Below are 23,498 nucleotides of genomic sequence, written 5' to 3' on the forward strand. Positions count from 1 at the left end.
TTGGGGTAAGGAAACGTTTTGTACATTAGCTTTTCATCCAGACTAGCGGAAGACAGCGGAAGACAGACTTTCATCCAGTAGCGGAAGACATACATATTGTATATGGAAATCATGAATCGTGGTCATGATTCAAAAGAGTTATGAATATGAGTTTAATAATGAAGACCGCCCTAGATCGGCACATGTGTGAATTGTGCACATGGCACAGGCGACCAGAGCGTGCTAATTTCACAGATTTGTTAGTGTTAGGCAGAACTGCAGAACGTAATCAATGAGCACAGCTCTCGCACTTAAACATTTCCAAGACCTGCCTGTCTAAAAATAAATATAAACGGGTAGCTGTTCTTTGTTTGGAGCAATGGTGCTGCTCAGGTTTGGCTTGATTCTGATTAGACGGAAACGTTTAGCAGTGGGAAAGAGTGACCATTTTAAAGTTTCCATTTTTAAAACAAAGCAAAGCCTCAGATAAAGAACATCACTACAGCTTCAGTTATGGCTGAATTTTGTTACGCATGTGTGTACATGCAAAATGAACACATTCAGAACTCGAGGCTGGAAAGTCATCATCACCTTTATTTGTATTAATGTCTCCATTTTTTTTTATTTTTTTTTTCTCCCCCCATTTTCATTCCATTTTTTAAAATAGGCATTCACGTTACTGGAATCTTTCAAAGCAAAAAGTGTCAACTCATCTTTTCACTAACAAAGACAAGAAAGGGGTGGCATAAATCCAAAACCACCACACACACACACACACACACACACACACACACACACACACACTCACTCTCTCTCTTTCTCGTTCTCTTTTTGAGGACCTTCCACCGACATTATTATTAATGCAGCTAATGAATACTAAGCTACACTGAAATCTAACCCTAACCTTAGTAACCTAAAGAAAAACTTCTAGTTGTTATTTATTTATTTGTTTGTTTGTTTGTTTGCTTTAAATAAATAAAAAAAACAAAATGAAGCAAAACAAAAGTTTTCCTCATAGGGACCGTCCCAAATGTCCCCACAAGGATAGAAATGGAATATCTGACCATTTTGAACTTGTGGGGACATTTGGGCTCATCAAGTTATTTAAACATGCTCACACACACACACACACACACACACACACACACACACACACAAAACCATTTCCAGTTCTAAGTCCAGCTAAACTCTGAATGGGTTGGATATAGAGGTGTGTTTTCCACGCGATATTCGACACCAGAAGCTGAATTCAGCATAAATCCAAACCCGGTGCAGAGCTGCATTAGTGAACCAGAGGAGACCGAAGAGAAGTTCATTCACATCTTGGATGTAGAGTTTAAGAGCACGTTGCTCTCAGGAAGCTTGTTAGTCACTCCGATCTCACATAGGAGCTGAATGAGCGCTTTTAAGCTGCCGGAGAAGATCCGAGGAGATCCCACACGTACGTATATAGTTTAATATTCATCTCTTTTTTTTTTTCTTTCTTTCTTTCTTTTCTCTCTTTTTTTTTTTTAAAGCAGCATTCAAAAACAAATGCAATTTTTTAACTTTAACCTCAATAAGTCTTTTATAGAAATCGTTTTTATGCCTGCTGAACCTGTGAACGATTTCGTGCGTCACATTATAACCTTCGTAACTTTCCGGTTCAAGTATTTAGCTGAAATTGCACATTCAGCACTTTTCACATAGCCTGCTCCTTAACTAAAGCTCCTTCTGGAGAAGCCGGGGTGTGTTGTAACCGGGGTACTAATTTGTACTCCGTGCGCAATGCAAGTCGTGAGGTTGGTGAATGGAATGTGTCATTTTAATGAAAGGAAATCAGAAACCGCGCAACACACTTTTTTGCAAGGTACCTTGATTGCAGCTCCGCTCGAAGTGTACTTACTACTCGGCGTGAGCTGATATTATTTTACCCGGATTCGAAAATAAATCCGTTTTACCAATCAATATAAGTTGTAATTTTTTTATAAGGAGGAAACTATTATGTAAATTGAGATATACTGTTCATTTTAGACTGCAAACCCGTCAATCGCTACTAATTCTGCGCTAAAAAGCTTCCATATTTCAACCCCTGGCCTCGAGGTGCTCTAATCTCCCTCTTCTTGCCTACAGACACCGAGACGCTGTTCTCCAAAGTTCCATCTCCCGAAGGTCAAAGGTCACGTCACCATGAGTCGCACATGGCTAAGAGGACTTACTCTGGTTTTTTTATCCCAGAGCGCTTTCTCCATGACTCTCTTTAACGCCACGGAGCTGAGCTCTCTGTTGGAAAAATATGCTGATGAAAACGTAGCAAAACCGAGAGGGAAGCGGGCAATCAGCGCCATCGATAAACAAGCCATCCTGGACCTGCACAACAAACTCCGAGGTCAAGTTTATCCACCAGCGTCCGATATGGAATACATGGTATGGAAACGTAGCGTACACGTGAACGTGTCTATAGTGAGGTTTAAAAGTCTGAGTCCACAGTGCACAGATTAGTGCAGAACTGAGTCAGCGTCACGTGTCAGGGTTCATTACTGTGGTTGGAGTGTGTGAACAGGATGTTCAGAGAGAATCTAGTTCTGGTCAAAGACAGGATTCTTAGAATATCAGAGATGAGGTGAGTGAAAGGTTGTATTTGTGTTCACTAAGAGATGTAATAAAAAGGTAGAATCCTGCACAACACCGCATGATCACGGTGTAGAAATCCAGATCAGCAGATTTCTTCAGCATTTCCTCACTTTTTTTTTTTTTTTTTTTAATTAATCGAGAGGCGCACAAAAGGTGCATTCTTTTCTATGCACGACGGTGTTATAGTTGTCTCCGAATGGGCTGTCTTAACTTCGTTTTGCAAAGATCGATGAAACTGGGCCGATTCAGCACTCACGAAATGGCCGAATCGACTTCAGGCATCTACACAAAATACACACTTACTGTGACGTATGATCGCTTTTATTAGGTCGGTATTATCGGGAAGGAAGGAAGGCATGAGCCGAAAATGTCTGCAAAAATGCCATAAAATGAATAACATCCTGAAATGTTTTATTCCTCTTATACCACAGCCGTGAATTTCTTATTCACTAAACAATGACACTTCATTCGTTTAATACTTTAACTGCTATGTTTACTGTTGTGGAAGTTCATCCCTGCTATCACATACGGTATATTACTGCATCACATACATTATATTATAAACAGCTGTTTCCTCATCAGCCTCTCTCTCTCTCTCTCTCTCGCTCTCGCTCTCTCTCTCTCTCTCGCTCTCGCTCTCGCTCTCGCTCTCTCTCTCTCTTTTGAAGTTAATAAGACAAAAGTATGCAGTTTGTGTTACAGGGAACCTGCAAAACCGTCTGTGAAGACTTTACATTGTCAGGAAATTTTAAGAAACTGATTTACCTCTGACTCTGTCTCTGAAAATGGAGACTCCTTCCAAAAAAAAAAACATGTTTCCTCTAAGAAAACTTCACTATATCACATCACTACATTGTGCTATAGAACAAGCGCATCATCAACACCTTCCGACCAATCACAATCGAGAAATCAAGAGCGCTTTGTTATAAACCTGGGTAACAAGCAAATCTGGGTAAATCTCCCCAGTTGTAAATTATTACTTACAACGGCAGTGGGTTCGAATCCCAGTTCTGCCCTGTGTGCATGGAGCTTGCATGTTCACCCCATGCTTTGTAGGCTGATTGGCATTTCCAAATTGTCCATAGTGTGTGAATGGCTCTGTGAATGTGTGTGCAATTGTGCCCTGCGATGGGTTGGCACCCCATACAGGGTGTCCCCTGCCTTGTGCCCTGAGTTCCCTGGAGTAGGCTCCAGGCTCCCCCGTGAACCTGTGTTTGATAAGCTGTACAGAAAATGGATGGATGGATAGATGGATGTCAGCAGCTGTAAAAACACACGATGCTAAGCATTTAAATCTAATTATGGAAGCTAATATAATAGGTCATAAATACATGATGTCCGGATGTTATACAAGCATCAATACATCCATCTTTCCAAGCCACAGTTAACAAGCTAAACGGCGCCCTCTACAGTAAGTAAAAAACAAATGCCTTTTCAGTAAATCACATCATATCATACGTATTCCTGCCAATGTTGATGCTTTTAAGGAAACATAAAACCATATAGCTTTTAATGTGGTATATCTCGTTCACTGGACGTTGTTATTAGTTATGCGTGGCACAGGTTTCACATTTCAATCTGATTTCAATCCGGCTAACAAGCGCGACGAGTTAAAAGCGTATCAGGATACAATCCAGATACGAGTACTAGGTGTATCTGCGTTTAAGAAACGTTCTTGCTATAACGCTGCGTACGTTTCTGAATCTCTAATCGAATTGTTGTGCAGAAATGAATTTTGGGGTGACGTAGTCATTCTTTTCAGCCTTCCTTTCCTTCCATCGTTAGCCTTGTGGATGCAGAGCAACATTAAAGACACAAACTATAGACATTTGGGGTGACGCCTGCATATATTGTAGCGTTTGTGATCATAATTACAACTTTATTATCCTTCAATTCACTCAATATGCGATCGAACAAATCTAATTGTTGAATGTAGAAACGTACAGATCACTTTTATCCCCTGATTTTTATTTTTTTTTCTATATCGATACCAGAACATCAGCTGATACTTGGCATCAATCCGATTAGAATGTTTTTCTCTTTAATAATTGTGAATCCCTAATCAATTGGACGTTCAACGTAATACAGTCATATCTGACTTTTATTCTATAGCACTAAGAAGGAGAAAGAGAAGAAGAAGAAAAAATTGCTCAGCCAGCACGCCGGCAGTTAGCCGTCTCCTGTTACGGTTTCGAGTCGGTAGAAGAGACGGTGGATAAATTACGGTTAAGCGGAGGGGGGGTGGGGATGAGAGAAGAAGAGAAAACAGAGTACGAAGTATAAGGAGCAGATGATGTGAGGAAGAGTGGAGGGAAAACAAAAAGGAAGGAGACATGTGGAGAGGACTAAAGTCTGACTGGGGTGAAACGGCTCATTTTGGCTGATATTACTGTCTGAGATTGGTCTGTTTATTTTTCAATGGGTTCTTTTATGCGCTGCCATTTCTCCACTGTTTACATTTATAAAGCCTCATTAAAGCAGTAGGAGACCACACACACACACCCACACACACACACACACACACACACACACACATGCTTGTCTTACTATTCTTGAGAGGACCTTCCTTTGACATAATTATTAATGAAGCTAATTAATGCTATCCCTACATCATAATCTAAACCCCAACCGTAACCACAGTAACCAAAAGGAGAAGTTTAAAAAATGTATTTATTTATTTATTTTTAAATAAATTCAGCAGTTTTTGTGGGGACAAGCGAAATGTCCCTACAAGGACAAAAGTGTCAGATATTCCTATCCTTGGGGGGGCAATGTTCCCCACTAATATATAAACACACACACATAGACACATTGCTTTTACTACCGACATGTACATCTTACTAGCACTATGGGAACAGATAATGTCTCACCGCCCCCTCCCTAAACCTTCACACACTCAATCGCACTGGCTATATTTTTTGTCAAACCATCCCCTGGTCTTTTTCCAATCTGTCCAGTTTCAGTGAACCTCTGCCCACTGTTCGATATGTTGTGCGTTCTGAGATGCTATTCTGCTCACCCCGATTGCAAAGAGTGTTTATTTGAGCTCCTGTAGACTTCCTGTCAGCACAAACCGGTCTGGCCATTCTCCTCTGACCTCTCTCATCAATGAGGCGTCTCTGCAAATAGAACTTCCACTCACTGCTGTGCATGAAAATCCCAGGAATACTCTGAAATGCTCAAACCAGTCTGCCTGGCATCTATAACCGTGCCGTGGTCAACGTCACTCAGTTTACATTCCTGTACATTCTGATGTTCGATGTGAACATGAAGATCTTGACCTGTATCTGCATGCAGTGCCCTTCTGCTATAGAGAGAAAGAGAAAGAGAGAGAGAGAGAGAGAGAGAGACGCATACATATTGGTAGATATATTGATGCATATGTCTAACAATTTCTAATAATAAGTACATTGTCTGGCTTTTATTTTTATTTATTTTTATTTTTTTTACACATTTTCACTTGTGTTGTATGCACACTTACATACTCTTTTCATCGCACTCTCATGACCTCACTTTCCTCTCTTACTATTTCTTCCCATCCCTGCAAGAGGAAATGAGCGCCCGCAGGTTCATTGGAATTGTTTGTCCTCTCTTGGAATGCGACCAGATGAGAAAAACACTCGATGCAAATGAGGTGTTAAATGAAATAAACACCAGTGTGTCAGTGAGTGTGAGAAGGGCCTTGTTTTCTTTACTGAGCCGTCAGCTTTCAGAGGGAGTTTCCTGTTCAGGAGGTTTTAAAAACAGAATCCTTTTACTGGTGTGAATACCATCTTGAATCTGATTGTGAAAATGTACAGCCCTCGATGCGGTACTCTAAATGAAACCTGGTCAAAAGTAAAAAAAAGAAAATCAAATAAAAAAATTAAAAAGTATCTCATGTTTCATATATGGTTGTAATTAATAAACATTTTGCGTATTGTATATACCCTCATATATTTATGAGGTTTATTTCATTGCCCCAGAATGTGAGGCACACCATCCTAAATTCTATCTGCATTAAAAAAAAAAAAAAAAAATCAATATATACAGTACACTGTCAACTATATTAATGTAACATGCTGAAAAATGGCACTTAAGCTCCACCTACTGCTGCAGTCTTAGTTTAATGTTTGTCCCATTAGTGTTGCCATAGTTATGTTACAGTCCTTTGGTACAGTACTCTAATGGCTTCACCAGGCCTCATCAGATCCATCTATGTGTCCATACCTATAGAGCGGTGCAGGAATGAGATCTAAAACCCGGAAATGAGTTAGCATTTTTGCACTTCCGGTTCCATCATGCTAAAGCAAATGGGTTTTTTGAAAGGGTTTTTGGTTAAATGCCTGAAATAAGATCTGTGGGTAATGTTTTCACGTTTTATTCTACGACATAAAACACATCGGTAATACCCCACTCATGATCTTGTTAAGTTTTTACGTGTCTTGCAAAGGGCGGTTGCTGACAGGTGGCTAAATGGAACTGCAGATGTTGTCGGAGACCCTAAACGTCATGGCGCCGAGCAGGAAAACTCATCTACTACAACCTCGTTGTGTTTATACTCACGCTCTTTCAAACAATTCCAAATTGGAGATTTCTCAGTTTATAGTTTTTTCCAATTGTAGTGGTTTTTTTTTTTTTTTTTTTTTTTTTTTCAAATTATAGTGCTATAATAAAGATCGAAAGAGTTGTCGGAAGCTTAGTGGTGGTGATGCTGAAGTCATGTGACCGTTGGTTTATAGTGGTGTTCGTTTATAGCCTAACTTTAGCTTTTAACTTCTGCCGATTGTATTTAGGCTTCAAAATCCATAAGTTGTGTTCATTTGTGAAGTTTATCTTGATAAATAAAATGTGTAAGAATCATAAACTTTTGTTTGACGCAGAGCTTATTTTCTGCAATAATCCAAACAGCAATGTAAAAATCCTGTTGGCTTTTTGTCGAGGGAACCAGGGTGATGCTAACCTCCGGGTCGGCCTACAAAACTACGCCATTCCTGCAGCACTCTATAAACGTGTCGTTAGTAATTATTGATGTGTGTTATCAGTGCCACCATGACAATGCTGACTTCTACTATGTGCAGCTATGCATCTCGAGCTCCATCAGGTTGGATGGGGAGCGTCGGTGCACAGCCATTTTCAGATCTGTCCAGAGATGTTCAATCGGGTTCAAGTCTGGGCTCTGGCTGGGCCACTCAAGGACATTCACAGAGTTGTCCTGTAGCCACTCCTTCGTTATCTTGGCTGTGTGCTTAAGGTCGTTGTCCTGTTGGAAGATAAACCATCACCCAAGTCTGAGGTCCAGAGCGCTCTGGAGCAGGTTTTCATCAAGGATGTCTCGGTACATTGCTGCATTCATCTTTCCCTTGATCCTGACTAGTCTCCCAGTTCCTGCCGCTGAAAAACATCCCACCACCATGATGCTGCCACCACCATGCTTCACTGTAGGGATGGTATTGGCCAGGGGATGACTGGTGCCTGGTTTCCTCCAGACATGACGCTTGCCATTCAGGCCGAAGAGTTCAATCTTTGTTCAAACTTTGGTCTGAGAGTCCTTCAGGTGCCTTTTGGCAAACTCCAGCCGGGCTGTCATGTGCCTTTTACTGAAGAGTGGCTTCCGTCTGGCCACTCTACCATTCAGGCCTGATTGGTGGAGTGCTGCAGAGATGGTTGTTCTTCTGGAAGGTTCTCCTCTCTCCACAGAGACACTCTGGAGCTCTGTCAGAGTGACCATCAGGTTTTTGGTCACCCCCCTGAATAAGGCTCTTCTCCCCCGATCGCTCAGTTTGGCCGGGCGGCCAGCTCTAGGAAGAGTCCTGCTGGTTCCAGACTTCTTCCATTTACGGATGATGGAGGCCACTGTGCTCATTTTGACCTTCAATGCTGCAGAAATGTTTCTGTACCCTTCCCCAGATCTGTGCCTCCATACAATCCTGTCTCGGAGGTCCACAGACAGTTCCTTGGACTTCATGGCTTGGTTTGTGCTCTGACATGCATTGTTAACTGTGGGACCTTATATAGACAGGTGTGTGCCTTTCCAGATCACGTCCAATCGACTGAATTTACCACAGGCGGACTCCAGTCGAGCTGTAGAGACATCTCGAGGATGGTCAGTGGAAACAGGATGCACCTGAGCTCAATTTTGAGTGTCATGGCAAAGGCTGTGAATACTTATGTACATGTGCTTTTTTGTTGTTGTTTTTTATTTTTAATAACTTTGCAAAGATTTCAAACAAACTTCTTTCACGTTGTCATTACGGGGTATTGTTTGTAGAATTTTGAGGAAAATAATGAATCGAATCCATTTTGGAATAAGGCCGTGACATGACAAAATGTGGGAAAAGTGAAGCGCTGCGAATACTTTCCAGATGCACGGTATATAATCAAGCAGAAATCAAGGCCACAATGAACAATTGATGAATTTTTTTTTTTTTACAGTGCAGTAAGATAACAAGAAAACAAAAGATATTTCTATAATGGATACAAATGGACGTATGTTCAGTGCTCAGACTCACTTAACATGCTCGGCTGCAACGGAGGGCACTCAGCAGTCGCCAATTTATTTATGGTTCATCCATGTTATTCAATTATTAAAAACCTCATTTGGAGAAGGGCCTTTACAAACCACCGCACATCCCATTTCCAGGTGTCAACCACAGGATGAATGCCTCATGCAGCTCATTACAGAGAAAAAGCTGCTATTTTAGGCAAAGTTATTGGTTCCGATTTGCAATTGGTCTGTGCTTTGGGACATCCAACAAGGCCAAAAGTGTGAATTGTGAAAGAGCTAGCTGGTTCTGTGTAGGCGAGTGGTGTATGAGTGTACGAGTGGTGAATTAAAGTAAATGATCCCAGACATAATTACAACTCCTTCCTGTTTACTTTTTAAAAATTAAAAAAAAAAAAAAAAAAAAAAAAAGTGGGTCAGCCGATTAAAGGAAAACTTTCATTCCTAAGTGGCTCCGGAGAGGAACATGAGACTTACCTGCCAAGGAGAAACTGTGCCCACAGAACAGGGGGGAAAGGGTGTAAGCCACATATGGAGTGCATTAGAGACTGGAAAGAGAGGTTGGACAGCTCAAAAAGAAAAGAAAAGCAAGCTAAGCTCTTATGTACGGCAGACAGTACATGTACTATAGGCTTGGAAACAAAGCGTACATTTTTGTTTCTGTATTTAATGCACCCTTCTTGACGTCCTTCCTGATCTACATGACTCCTGCTGCTATCGCTAGCATGCTAGGTATTCAACATGGTAGCAGATTTCTACTATGCAGGTAGTTCAAATAAAAAGAAACGCATTCAAAGTCTCCAAAGGACTTGCTTCAGCAATTTTTTTCTCGCTCCCACGTTCTAATGTGTTCTTGCTGAAACTGTCCAGTATGTGCGCTTGTGCATTGCATTCAGAAACACATATAAAACAAACAAACAAAAACAACACCTATTAAAAATGTTGTCCATATTGGGTTGTATTGTTGCAGTTCCTTCATCTGGACATGATACTTGTTGAAGATTTTTGAGTTAGCACACAGGTTATTTATCAAGGTAGTTAGTTAGTACATTAGCTAGGTATCCAGCTAGTTAGTTAGCATGCTAACTATTTATCAAGCTAGCTAGTTAGCATAATAATTATTTATCAAGCCAATTAGTTAACACTCTAGTTAAGTATAAAGCTAATTGTTTAGCACAAAAGTTATTTATCAAGGTAGTTAGTTAGTACATTAGCTAGGTATCCAGCTAGTTAATTAGCATGTTAACTATTTATCAAGCTAGCTAGTTAGCTTAATAATTATTTATCAAGCCAATTAGTTAACACTCTAGTTCGATATAAAGCTAATTGTTTAGCACGCTAGTTAGCTATTGAGCTAGTTAGTTAGCACACAATATGGCTATAATGTTAAAAACTCCAGTTTTGTACTGAAATGAGGGGGGAAATGTGTGTGATTTCAGGTTTGGGATACTGAATTGGAGAGATCTGCTGAAGAATGGGCTGAGACATGTTTATGGGAACACGGACCAGAAGGCTTGCTTAATTACATCGGCCAGAACCTAGGAGTTCATTGGGGAAGGTCTGTATCGCGCGCTCGCTCTCGCTCTCGCTCTCTCTCTCTCTCTCTCTCTCTCTCTCTCTCTCTCCCTCTCTCTCACTCACTCATGACTACAAAGTCTTGCTCAAAGGTATTGTGTCTTGTAGCATTTCCCCCCTAAAATAGCTGTTAGTAATACATGTATTCTACCATTTGGTACAGAACTAAACAAACAAATGAAGGAAAACAGCCATGTTGATTCTGCATGGATCTTTTCCTGACAAACATACAGATGTCTAAATCATTTTGTCATGTTGTGTGTGTGTGTGTGTGTGTGTGTTTCCTGCAGGTATCGCCCTCCTACATCTCATGTTCAGGCCTGGTACGATGAAGTTAAAGATTATTCCTTCCCATATCCTCAAGAGTGTAATCCTTATTGCCCATTCAGATGTTCAGGGCCGGTGTGTGCTCACTACACACAGGTATGTGCAAATCTTAATTGTTCAACAATCTATTTAAAACCAAACGTGATCCATTGTTCATCATCTCGGCGCACGGTTAGCACGTTCGCCTCACACCTCCAGGGTCGGGGGTTCGATTCCCACCGTGGCTCTGTGTATGCGGAGTTTGCATGTTCTCCCCGTGCTGCGGGGGTTTCCTCCGGGTACTCCGGTTTCCTCCCCCAGTCCAAAGACATGCACGGTAGGCTGATTGGCGTGTCCGAAGTGTCTGTGGTGAATGTGTATGTGCATCGTGCCCGATGCTCCCTGGGATACGCTCCAGGTTTCCCGTGACCCTGAAGGATAAGTGGTATAGAAGATGGATGGATGGATGTAATGGACTCATATTGGCGTTTTCTTTTCTTTTTTTGTCTTATATAATGTAGTTGTGTAGTGTATGGTGTAAGAGTGAATACTGTATAACCTATGGTCTATATTGCATTTTTGTGATTATATGCAGCTTGTCTGGGCAACCAGCAGTCGAATCGGTTGTGCCATTAACGTGTGCTATAATATGAACGTCTGGGGACAAATCTGGACGAAGGCTGTTTATTTGGTCTGCAATTACTCACCAAAGTAAGTGGATTTCCCAATTTCAAAAACATATTCATGCGTTTTATCACGCCAGCTTTGTATTCCAAGATATTTATTAAATGATGGTCCAGTACTTGCCGAAACACCCCTTTCTGGACCAAATACCTCTCTGGAACGACGGGAATGGACTGATCCAAAGCCAACAGCCACAATTCAACCATGATGAAACGTTACCTCAAGAATGATATGGAGCAGAACTTACAGTTAGGCCACGTTCTAAGGCCTAAACTTGAAATGCCATACAAACACTATATATAGTTGGTTGCCATTTTGCCCATTTTGGCACATATTCCAAATGCCAGGAAAATCTTAAAAATGGCTGATTAGAGTTCATTAAAACATACACACCACATATGGAAACAGGATCCCAGAAGCCCTTCCCATGCACAGGGTTACTGACATGAGGTAGATCTCCCAAGAAAAAAGCAAATCACATACAGTTTCATGCTGCAAAATCGTACTTTTTAACCCACGCATAATAAGAAAAAGTTAACGTTGGCCATTGTGATGTAAATGACTTGTGTGTGACTTGTGCAGAGGGAACTGGTGGGGAAGTGCTCCATATAGACACGGTACACCATGCTCAGCATGTCCACCCAGCTATGGAGGAGGATGTAAAGACAATCTGTGCTATAAAGGTATGATATCACAGCATCTGATCAAACATCAATACCGTAATGTCTGAAAGTCTCAGTGCACTAACTTTTGTGACTAATGCACACTTTGTTTTGCTGATTATTATTATTCAATAATATCATTCGGTGTGAAACTGAAATCTGTCCGATTTCATTTTGAAAACTCTTGCGACATTAAACGCTAGCACATAGGCTCCTATTGCACAGTGTTAAATTGTCCTGAATTTTCAAATCCTGAAGACACCACAGACATCCGTAGCCAAGGGTCCGAGAGAGTGCAAAGAGTCATGGGAGGGATGCCATTACTCTGTGCCCTGGCAGTCAGAGTGACACTAACCAATCTTGGGTGTCTGTGAGCTCATGTATACGGAACAGGGCAGATAACACTTTCCGCCAAGTGGATTCGAGCTGCCCTGTGACATAGCAAGAGCAGCGTTTGTGTTGGTTTGCTTCATGCGCCTCTGAGGAAGTATATACTAGTCTTCACCCAACCTAGTTGTTGGCTTTTGTGTTCATGTGTTGATGTGCATTTGCAAAAAATGACCACATTTTGAGAGAAAATTGGGTTAAAAATGAGTTTTGCTGAAGGGGGCTACAGGCACTGCTGTTATTTGAACCCACAACCTTGGGGTCGCTAGCACAGAAGCTTAGCCACTAAACCACCACCACTACTCTGTTGCTGGCAACTTATTAATAACCATAAATATACTGCACTCAGATTTCCACATCTGACTCTATGTGTCCTGTTTGATTGATAGATGACAATCAATACTATTACGAGGAGACGGAGGAAGACAACATCATCGAACCTGAAGCACCGATCACGACAAGACGCCCCGACACACACTCACACACACACAGCATCACTGTTCTGAGCACCGAACAGATGTGTAAGCATGTTTTTCTCTAAACAGACGCCATTTTGAAGTTCATAGGAAGAAATAAATCAGTAGAAAATGCAGAAACTTCTCTCTGGAACCACCCACCCGACCCCGCCTCCTCAGTCCTTGGACTTATGAAAAATGTTTATTATCATTGTCCAGTCGTCTGGATTTTGGATTTGTTATTCATAACGTTATGATCTCATCAGTACGTTTCCCTAACTCAATACTTTTCCAGCTCCTTTCTCACATCGCTTTAAGATGTATGTCGACAGCGATAGCTCATAGAAGAAAATACACTGCCAGTTCGTGATTTTTTTTTTCTTCCGTTCATTTCCTTGATGTTTAGCAGGTGGGGGTCTGCCATGTCTCCTATTTCTCTACACATTGTCAAACACATATGGTATATAATATTGTGAGCCTGGGTCAGGAATGCAGGTTTGGTTTCCTTTTACTGAAAGCGAGCTCCTCGCCGAGAGTGTTTGCTCATGGGTAGCTGACGGTTTGCGGGATTTAAATGACTTCCTGAAACCCAAGTATATGAACTCGCAGTACCAGAAATTCCTTAGACTGCTCTTCGAGAGCATCGGTAGAAACGTGCAAAATGCAAACCGAAGAAAGTGCATCGCCATGCAAAAGTCTGCTGTACTGTTCTTTTTTTCTGTTCTTTTCTTGGCAGCACAACTCGTAACATGTGACACGAAACTTCGAGACCAGTGTAAAGGCACGACATGTAACAGGTACGAATGGTAACCGAGACAGATTCAATACTTACCAGATTTGATTTCTTTAGCTTCTAAACACTGTTGACATGTTCTGGTAAAGTATACAGCATAGGGTGATAGTGAGATTATAAATCATTACAGCATGCAGGTGTAGAAGAGTGCAGTCAGTCAGTACTATGTATGTTGAAAGGATGTACAGTATGAGCATATTGTGAATAAGAGTCCTGGGATGAACACAGGATTGGCTCTATGATTACAGCAGCAGGTTTTTAGATACAAATCTACAGCATCCAGGTAAGATTATCCACTGAAGTAAGGGGGGAAACTTGTGTATCACTGTTTTGGGATAATATTTAAGGTATCCATTTCAAAATCATCCAAAAGAGCCCATATGATTTCAAAGTCTGGTTGGAGAAACATGACTTATATTACTATTTAATAACTGATTATATAAAAAGGTTCTCAATAGTGCACTCACAATTTTATAATGTAATACAACTGAATGTTGTTCTCTGTGCAGGTATGAATGTCCAGCCGGATGTTTGGACAGCCCTGCAAAAGTGATCGGGACTGTGTATTACGAAATGGTAAGCACGTCTTTTTATTTTATTTTATTTTTTTAATCACAGTGCTTATCAACCTTAGCAATTTGCTAACAGTGATTTGTAACGTTTTAACATTTAAGCAATATCACACTCACCCTCGCATTCCCGTGCCTACAGCTGAATCACAGCCGTACCGACACTCAATATAACAACGCTCTCGCTCGTGCTTTTATACGGCAGATCTATAAAGAAGAAGTTAAATACAGAGTGTCACTGCGGACACGATATGGTCAAACGTTCTGTTTATTCTAGCAGAAAAAGATCCCGAAGAAGCAACACTCACTTTAGCTGGCGGGCTAGCCCACGCCGATTTGTATATTCCCATTAAAGGTGATTCTGGCTAACTTGCCATCCCATCTTCCTTTTCATCCTTATCTGATGAGCTTTCATATTTCAACTCAAAAGTTATATTACTAAAAAGTATCATTTGCCATGCCCGCCGATGAGGTTGCTAAGTCTATTATACTGACTGTTTCGAACCAGAAAGTGGAACTTAATGTGGTGAACACAGAAGAGTGGCGTGATACACACAGTGAAATGTTCCAGTGCAGTTAGAATAAATATAAGCACTCTTGGAACACCGCTCATCCGGTCAAACGAGTGGACCGGAACTAACTGTTGTGTAAAGCTCTGCTATACCACAGATATGCTGGGAAAAAAATCTCTTGGAAAAGGGATTGATGGTGAGGGAACAGCTGTTTATACAGTTCAACAGTTGAAATAACGTACTGTAAGTAATACCAGGAACTAGCTTGTTTCGTGGACATTCCAACATTAAATATAACAACAACTGGATAAAAAGTTTGGATTAGTTTCCTACAACAGCATGCCCCATTTTTTAAATTCCTTTTATAATGTATGTGCATTATATATATATATATATATATATATATATATATATATATATATATATATATATATATATATATATATATATATATATATATATACACACACACACCCCGTGACCCTGAAAAGGAGTAAGCGGTAGAAGATGGATTGATGGATATATATATATATATATATATATACACTTACAAAAATGCTTACAATGCGTTAATAATGTTCTTAAATTACGTGAAGATTTTCAATGAGTTTCGATTACCAGATTCCGAGAAAATACAATTTCCGTGTTAGTCGATTTAAGAACGTCATCTTTTGCAGCACTCGAGCATCTGCAGAGCCGGTCTTCATTACGGAGTGATCGATAACAATGGCGGCTGGATGGACGTCACAAGAATGGGCAGGCAGGAGTTTTTCATCAAATCATACAAAAATGGAGTCCAGTCTCTCGGGTGAGTCGATCAAACAACAACTCATAGCGTAAACTTGTAACTCTGTAGTATTGTAATGTAACGTAATGGTTGTGCCGTTTACAGGAAATATCAGAGTGCCAACTCCTTCACTGTGTCCAAAGTGTCCAGTAAGTATGATGTCAATGCTGTAGCTGTGTAAACAGATTATTAATACTGTATCACTAATCATTCATGTCCTGTTTTGTTGAAGTACAAGTTATTACATGTGAGACTACAGCGTCTACATTGTGCCGCTATGAAAGCCCTGTTAAACACTGTCCCAGGTAACGAGTCCAGTTTTTCATTATCATTAAGCAGTTTACTGAAGCGGTACACTGTGAAAATTACATCTCATACTCATGGCGCTTTATAAAGAGATGATCAAATCTGTTTTTAAAATGCCAAGTGAATGATAAAATCACACAGTAATATATGCGTTATAGAATCTACTGTCCGCAAAACTGTCTGCAAGAACACCCTCAAGTCTCCAGAGTCATCGGGACCAGAGTCTATTCAGATGTAAGCATTGAACATCACTGTTAAAAATCAATTATATATATATATATATAATACCCTGTGTGTGTGTGTGCGGAGTTTGCGTGTTCTCCCCGTGCTGCGGGGGTTTCCTCCGGGTACTCCGGTTTCCTCCCCCAGTCCAAAGACATGCACGGTAGGCTGACTGGCGTGTCTAAAGTGTCCATAGTGTATGAATGGGTGTATGAGTGTGTATGTGATTGTGCCCTGCGATGGACTGGCACCCTGTCCAGGGTGTACCCCGCCTCGTGCCCGATGCTCCCTGGGATAGGCTCCAGGTTATCCCGCGACCCTGAAAACGATTAAGCGGTATAGACGATGGATTTATGGATGGATGGATATATATATATAATACTCTAGTGGAGTATTGAGATTTTAACAAAATCTACATGTAAGATCTTAAATCTTTAGTCCAATATCAGATTATATACAGGGTGTCCCAAAAGTCTCTACACACAGGAGACTATGTTTTCCAGCTGTCAGTTGTTCCTTCATCAGTGGATGTTCTGACGTGGACGTCCTCTTCTCGGTCGGTCTGCAACGCTTCCAGTCTTTTTGAATTTGTTAATAAGTTTGGCAGCAGTGTCATGTGTGATGTACTCGCCGTGTTTTTCATGTTAAAGTCCATCTCAAACGTCCGACAGCTTCCCCGATCCAGCCGTGAGAATGATTTCAATACGTTATTCTTTTGTCAAAGGCATTCTTAAAGGCTCTGTAATATAAACTATAAGGTATGAAACATTTCGGAAGACATTTAAAAAAAAAAAAAAAAAAATTTAGCTTTGGTTGACTTTCCCCTTCTGATTTTTTATTATTATTATTATTTTTTTCTTCACGTAAATCTCCATCACCAGATTAAACTCATAAAACCTGTGCGCAGGTCCGGACTTACAGTTTTTATTTTACAGCGAAATACTGTCGAATTATTTAACGGGAGCGTACTGTAACTGATTGGGCAATCAGAGCAGCAGACTGGTGTACTGTATAATACCAGAGAATGCAATGCATCGTGGGATATCCATTGTTATAGGCTTGAGTGTGAATGGTAAAGATTCTCTCTCAGACGTCAACTTCTGAAAATCAGTATCAAACACACGCCCTCTACGAGTTTAAGTTTATATACTAGTAAAAACTTTGGTTTATTAAAGCTCTGAAATTGGTCTTTTAGTGCGAGTTGTTTTAGGTTTATTTTAAATGTACAATATATTGCTGGAAACCTAGAGTAGTAATTAAAAGAACTGTAAATTGTACAAAACTCACTCTCATAACTACACACCCTTCGCTAATAGTTACACTGAATAATTCATAGGAGTTAGTGACTAATGTGTGTTAAGGTGAGTGACTGAATAATAAGGTGTATTGGTTTAACGTTTAAATGCTTTAATGGAATTTCCTCCGATGCTTTACTGGTGATTCACACAAAGAAAAACCACATAGAGGGCTAACATGTTTGTATGACTTTTTTTTTTTTCTCTCTCTCTCTCTCTCCCTTGCACCATTATTGTATTTCAGAAATCCAGTATCTGCAGATCAGCAATTCACGCCGGCGTGATAAAGAGCGAACAGGGCGGCTACATTGACGTGATGCCAGTGGAAAACAGGCTGTACTATTCCGGCTCGTATCAAAACACCGTTTCGTCTGAGAGGTACACGCGTATCACACGGGATGATTTCCTGATTACAAATCCGTACGGATTCACACCAGTGCTGTACAGTTCAAGTTCAAAAATATTCATTCATATCTATGATATGATAACGTGTGTGTTAATCAAAGATTACTCTAAAGAACCGTCCCAGAGCACTCTCCCGATCGTAAGTAAGAACAAGTGCTGATTCGACGTGCGTAATGGTTCGGGTTTCTTTATAGAAGTATAACGATTTTTTTTTTTTTTTTTTTGTGCAATCAGATTGCAAACCTAACATTAAGCTACAAACACCACAGGCGCATGGGGACGTGATTTAGTTTTTAATGTATCATGAGAGGCAGGGTACAAGCCTGTGAAATGACTGCAAAGCTGATTAGAAACAAAAACCGTACCAGTCACACTCAAAGATAAAACCACAGATTATACCAGGTTCCAAATCCTGAGTGCACTACCAAGCACTGGTTTTATTTCGTCAGAAAAGAAAACAATGATTTTTTATAAATAAAGCAAAGAAACTGAGATGGACTTTGTTCATTAATAATTGACAGTTAACAGACTACATGCGCTGGTAAAGACATGTGCTGATTATATATCGCAATATCTAGCATGTACGATATTATTGATCATTATTGTGGATGGGCCAGTCTTCCATTTTGTTAAATCTGATGCTTTAAATGAATCAATAACAATAAACAATCAATCAATCAATCAATCAATCAATCAGTCCAAGTGCATACGCCGATCACGCTGAGACAGGATGTCTGCCTTTATGCTGTTTCTGGGTTTGTTTGTTTGTTTGTTTGTTTGTTTGTTTAATCAATGTGGGCAAAAAGTTAAAGAGCGGTGAATACTCAGTACTTTGTCTAACACACAAGTGCGCTGCATTTTTATTGTCCATCGCTCGATCAAATTGCATGCGCTATCAATGTCCAAAAAAATGACATTTTAGCAAGTGAAAATATCTTGAATATAGTCAAATTTGACTATTTAATTATATAATTAGACTTTTTTTCTCTCTCTCTCTTCATTAATGTCAAGCTTGTTCTGTTAGCAGCTAATTTTGTTCGTTTTTAAGCATTAGAAAGAATCAAAATGATCTAAACAGTATAGACAAGCTTAAAACGAGTAAAAATGTCTCCAAGTAGGTTAAATAATTCTTATATTTGGTTTATTGTAGTCTTATAATAGGAAATACCAGATATAAATTCGACTGTATCCTTGGTTTTTGCAGTGTGAGTGTGATCTAAACACAAATACTGAGCCAAATGAACTCATGGACGCACTGGATCATGAGCCAAAGGCCAATGTGACCTGCTGGTAAAGACTTGCTATATAGCATCCAGTACTGAGCACTGCAAAATACCTTTATTCTCACCTTATTTGTACTTTTCTTATCGTCTTGCACTACGTCTGAAATGTCGCTAACCTTTTCTCGGAGGATACTCCATCGCGTTCAGCCGGAGGAATGGAAATTGACTTTTAAGTTGACATTTTCAATCAGTATAAACGGATATAAGATTAAACGGTAAATGGTCTGCACTTATATAGCGCTTTTTAACCTTAGCGGTTCTGCTAAGCACTTTACACTGTCTCTCATTACACATTCACACCCACACACCAACGACAGCAGGGCTGCCGCGCAAGGCGCTAACTTGACATCGGGAGCAACTTGGTGTTCTGTGTCTTGCCCAAGGACGCTTCGGCATGTGGCGTCATGTGGGCTGGGAATCAAAGCACCAGCCCTACGATTAGTAGACGACTCACTCTACCACTTGAGCCACAGCCACAGATTAGTCAGGAGACTGTTGGGTTCCTGTGTGTAGAGTATCGTGACTCGGTGTTTAGCTGCTGGTAAGCAGGGCGACAGGAAAGGGGAGAGGTTTGAGCTCCCAGCTGGGCAAACAATTCATACGTCTCTACGATAACATTTACAGAGATAAAACAGACACTAAAGCTTTTTTGATAGTGAAACACTGTATACAACTGCCACAATAAAATGATAGTATTTAAACCTAGTAGGCTAGGTATTACTTATGAATTTTTTTTCATTCTTAAAGCCTACTTTCGTATGAGCCATTAATCATTACTGTGAAGTGTGACGTCACAAATAAATTCAATCCTGGAACCGGTTCAATATGGGCACCCCCTAAAACAGACAGGGTTTTTTTTTTTGGGCCCCTGGTGAAGAGTTAAAGGCTGTTCTCTAACGCATTATTCTCTGTCTCTTGCAGCATGCAGAACCCTCCAGGAGGAAAAGCGTTCCGAGTGTTTGCGGTCATTTGAGCGCATCCCGAACTCTAATCACTTTTTTTTTCTTCTTCTGGTGGTTGTTTACACGAGCGATTACTTAGCTAAGTACAGTCAGAAGGTGGAGAAGAATGAGGAGATCTGTACATATTTGCTATTTTTTGTTCAGTCCGTTTCGCGGAAGTTGTGTGCATTGTTTTGTCTTTGTGATGTTCTCATCCTGAATCTGAAGCATTTAATTAGAGGACGATACAGGGAATATAATATCCAAAAGGTCCAAAATTCTGTGTATGCTACTAGAATGGTTTTCTCATGTTACTTCACAAAAAAAAAAAAAAAAAAAAAAAAAAAAAATTCCAGATCACTGGGTTCTTGTTGGCTAAAAGGCAAAACATATCAAGTTTTAATGCGTTCATATTCAGATGTACTCCAATTTCACACAGATGTATTGTTTGCGATGTATTATCATTATTAATAATAATAATAATAACTATCAGTTACCAAATACCGTATTAAAATACATAAGCTGTGTGTAATACGTAGCTGATGAATTATTTGGTAGTGCACTCAGACTTTTGGACCTCACTTTATATAACATCAAGTCACGTAAAGCATTATTCTTCTTTGCGGAGGTTAGTACTTGCTCCCATTGAGAAAATGAGACATGAAAAGTAAATCCCTCTACAGTTGAGCAATATGTTTGACATATTGGGCCGTATTTACAGTCGGTGACTTATAGATGAATTTTTCTCGCGAAAATCTGTAAGGAAGTTAATTTTTCAATAATGTCCATAAAAAACTCCATAAAAAATTCCATTTCCATAAAAAAACTTTTTGGCCTAATACACTAAACAACAGAAAATGCTCATTTTTTTTATATATATATATATATATATCAATTACAATATGATACATCAAATTAAGATACAGTTTAAAAAAATGTATATTAATTGGATAATATATGTACCATAAGAAGGCAAAAAAAATTCAATAAACAACCGATAGTGGCATAATATAGTCCTTTGAACAGTTTGGCTTAATTTAGCCTGGGTTCATTACCTGGTGGCCAAACTATAAAATATCCCTCTGAAACCACAAGACTATACTGCAAATACTGACACACTACTAAAATGTTAAATAAGCAGTCCCAATTGCAAAAGTAATATTTTTCTACTTGAGTAGAAGTATGGATGGGTAGTGTAAAAAAACAAAAAAACAAAAAAAAAAACAAAGAAAAACACTCAATTAAAAGTACAAGTTTGGTGAATCTACTTTAGTAAACGTCAAAAAAAAAAAAGTATCAATACTTAAATATACTCAAGTATTAATCAAAATTGGGAACCCAGATATGAATTTATAACTAATTAATATTCCTGCTCTGTTGGTATACAGAAAATATATCTGTTGAATACAAGTCTGGCATTAAAAATAAAAAAATAATTTAAAAAAAAAAAAAAAAAACCTAGCTAGGATGTGTACTAAACTGTACTAAACTCTAAAACTTTATTTTTTAGATTTGTTGGCAAATTGCCTTTACTCAATAAATAGCAAAGTCGTGTGCAGTTTCATTTTGACGTTGAAGTGAATTTGATTTTAAAATGCGATAGCAGCTAAGCACGAGAAAATTAGACTAAACTAAATCATGGCATTAAAGGTCAAAATGAAATGTAAGGATTAAAACGTTTTGGGGGGGTTTTCAAGTATTATTCATCAATAATAGTGGCAAAAAATATATAATTTTTTTTTTTTTTTTTAAATTTAATTAAATTAAAACAAAAAAAAAATTTAAAAAATCTTTCCAAATAGCACTTACAGTAACAACGTACAATTACTCAAGTATTTCCCCCCCCTGTCCGGTTCTCTCTATGAAAGGTACTATTTAAACAATGTAAAGAAAGTGAGAAAAGTGTGAACGATTTATACATTTTTTTTTTTTTTTTACTTCATAGTGTCATATATGTGCCTGTACATTACTCAAAACACCAATTTCAATATGAAACGTTGTATAACAAATAGCAGGAAAGTGGCATAGGACATAATAACAACCTTGGCTGGAGTAGATAACTATACATATGCTATACTTTACAACCACCTGTCCAGGCAGGGATTACGCCTATCGTTAATTCCAAATGTGCCCAATTTCCATATGAACACCTCACTATCACATCATGCTCTTAACTCTCAACTCTGAATATTAATCAAGCATATGTAATAATATCTGCTTATACTGTTTTAATATGCGGTCCAGTTTGCAGTCCTTTTGATCTCCTGCTTTGGTAAAAGTCTAAATTGTAGCTATCTGATGAAACAACGTTCTCAATTATCCACAAGGGGACGCATACCTTTGAGGATTTTCCGTTCGACTGTACTGTGATCTCCTTCTTTTGTAAAAGTCTGAATTCTAGCTATCTGATGAGATAATATTCTCACTTATCCACAAGGGGACACACCTCTGAGGATTTTCTGTTAGAGATTGTACTATGGAGGAAGTCAGCTGTGACGTCCCCCGATTATGGCACATGTTTAGGACATACGTTCTCAAAAAAAAAACAAAAAAAAACAAAAAAAAAAGGGTTTTTTTTTTTTTTTTGGTCATTGTTTATGTATTTTTATATCTCCGTACAGCTGCTAAGTATTTGTTTTTTCTTTCTACCTGAGGTATTGTAAATTAGAATAATGATTATATTCCTGCAGAGCAGGAAACTATATTTCAATAATTTTCATAAGAAAAAAAAAAATACAATATTGTACTTTAATGCCATTAAACATTATGTAAATATTCTTTGTTTCTATAGTTGCACACAAGTTAGAAATATAATTTAACTTAGTAGGTAACAAATAATGCTGTCTGGTATTTGGTATTTAGGCTTGATGCTATTTCTGTACACGATATGTTCTTTTCTGACATTGTTTTCAGAACAAGACTTTATTAATCCCAGATACGTGTTGTGTATTTGTGTTGACAAACTGAGCTCTTCATCTACATCAGAATTTTTTCCACAGTGGTTATTATACATGACTTTCCTGAAGGTGCTCTTGAGTGTATGATCCTTATCGAGTGCTTCAACAGTAATGTTTAATGATGAAATCCTCAATCACTTTTTGAGGTACTTTTGCTTGTTTGATCACTGCTCCTGCAGTAATAATGCTCATTCCTGCTATGGGATTTCTACAGCAAAATGGAGTGCTAATTTACCACAAGAGTAACTGCGGGAGCAGCAATTAGGCTAATGCCTAAATTACA

The 23,498-nt window shown here is 39.2% G+C and overlaps 1 protein-coding gene across 1 annotated transcript; it reads left to right on the forward strand.

Annotated features, from left to right (window-relative positions):
• The first annotated feature begins 1,151 nt into the window (after positions 1-1,151).
• On the forward strand, positions 1,152-23,192 carry crispld1a (cysteine-rich secretory protein LCCL domain containing 1a). The gene is made up of 15 exons (XM_017453898.3): positions 1,152-1,420; positions 2,092-2,385; positions 10,516-10,634; positions 10,942-11,074; positions 11,553-11,668; positions 12,224-12,324; positions 13,080-13,211; positions 13,882-13,942; positions 14,448-14,514; positions 15,697-15,827; positions 15,912-15,955; positions 16,039-16,111; positions 16,271-16,346; positions 17,874-18,007; positions 20,239-23,192. Exons 2-15 carry the CDS (start codon positions 2,149-2,151, stop codon positions 20,288-20,290), a joined length of 1,476 nt encoding a protein of 491 aa, XP_017309387.1. The 5' UTR covers positions 1,152-1,420; positions 2,092-2,148; the 3' UTR covers positions 20,291-23,192.
• Positions 23,193-23,498: the final 306 nt, after the last annotated feature.

This window comes from Ictalurus punctatus, chromosome 23, assembly GCF_001660625.3.
Source record: "Ictalurus punctatus breed USDA103 chromosome 23, Coco_2.0, whole genome shotgun sequence".
Taxonomy (NCBI): Eukaryota; Metazoa; Chordata; class Actinopteri; order Siluriformes; family Ictaluridae; genus Ictalurus; species Ictalurus punctatus.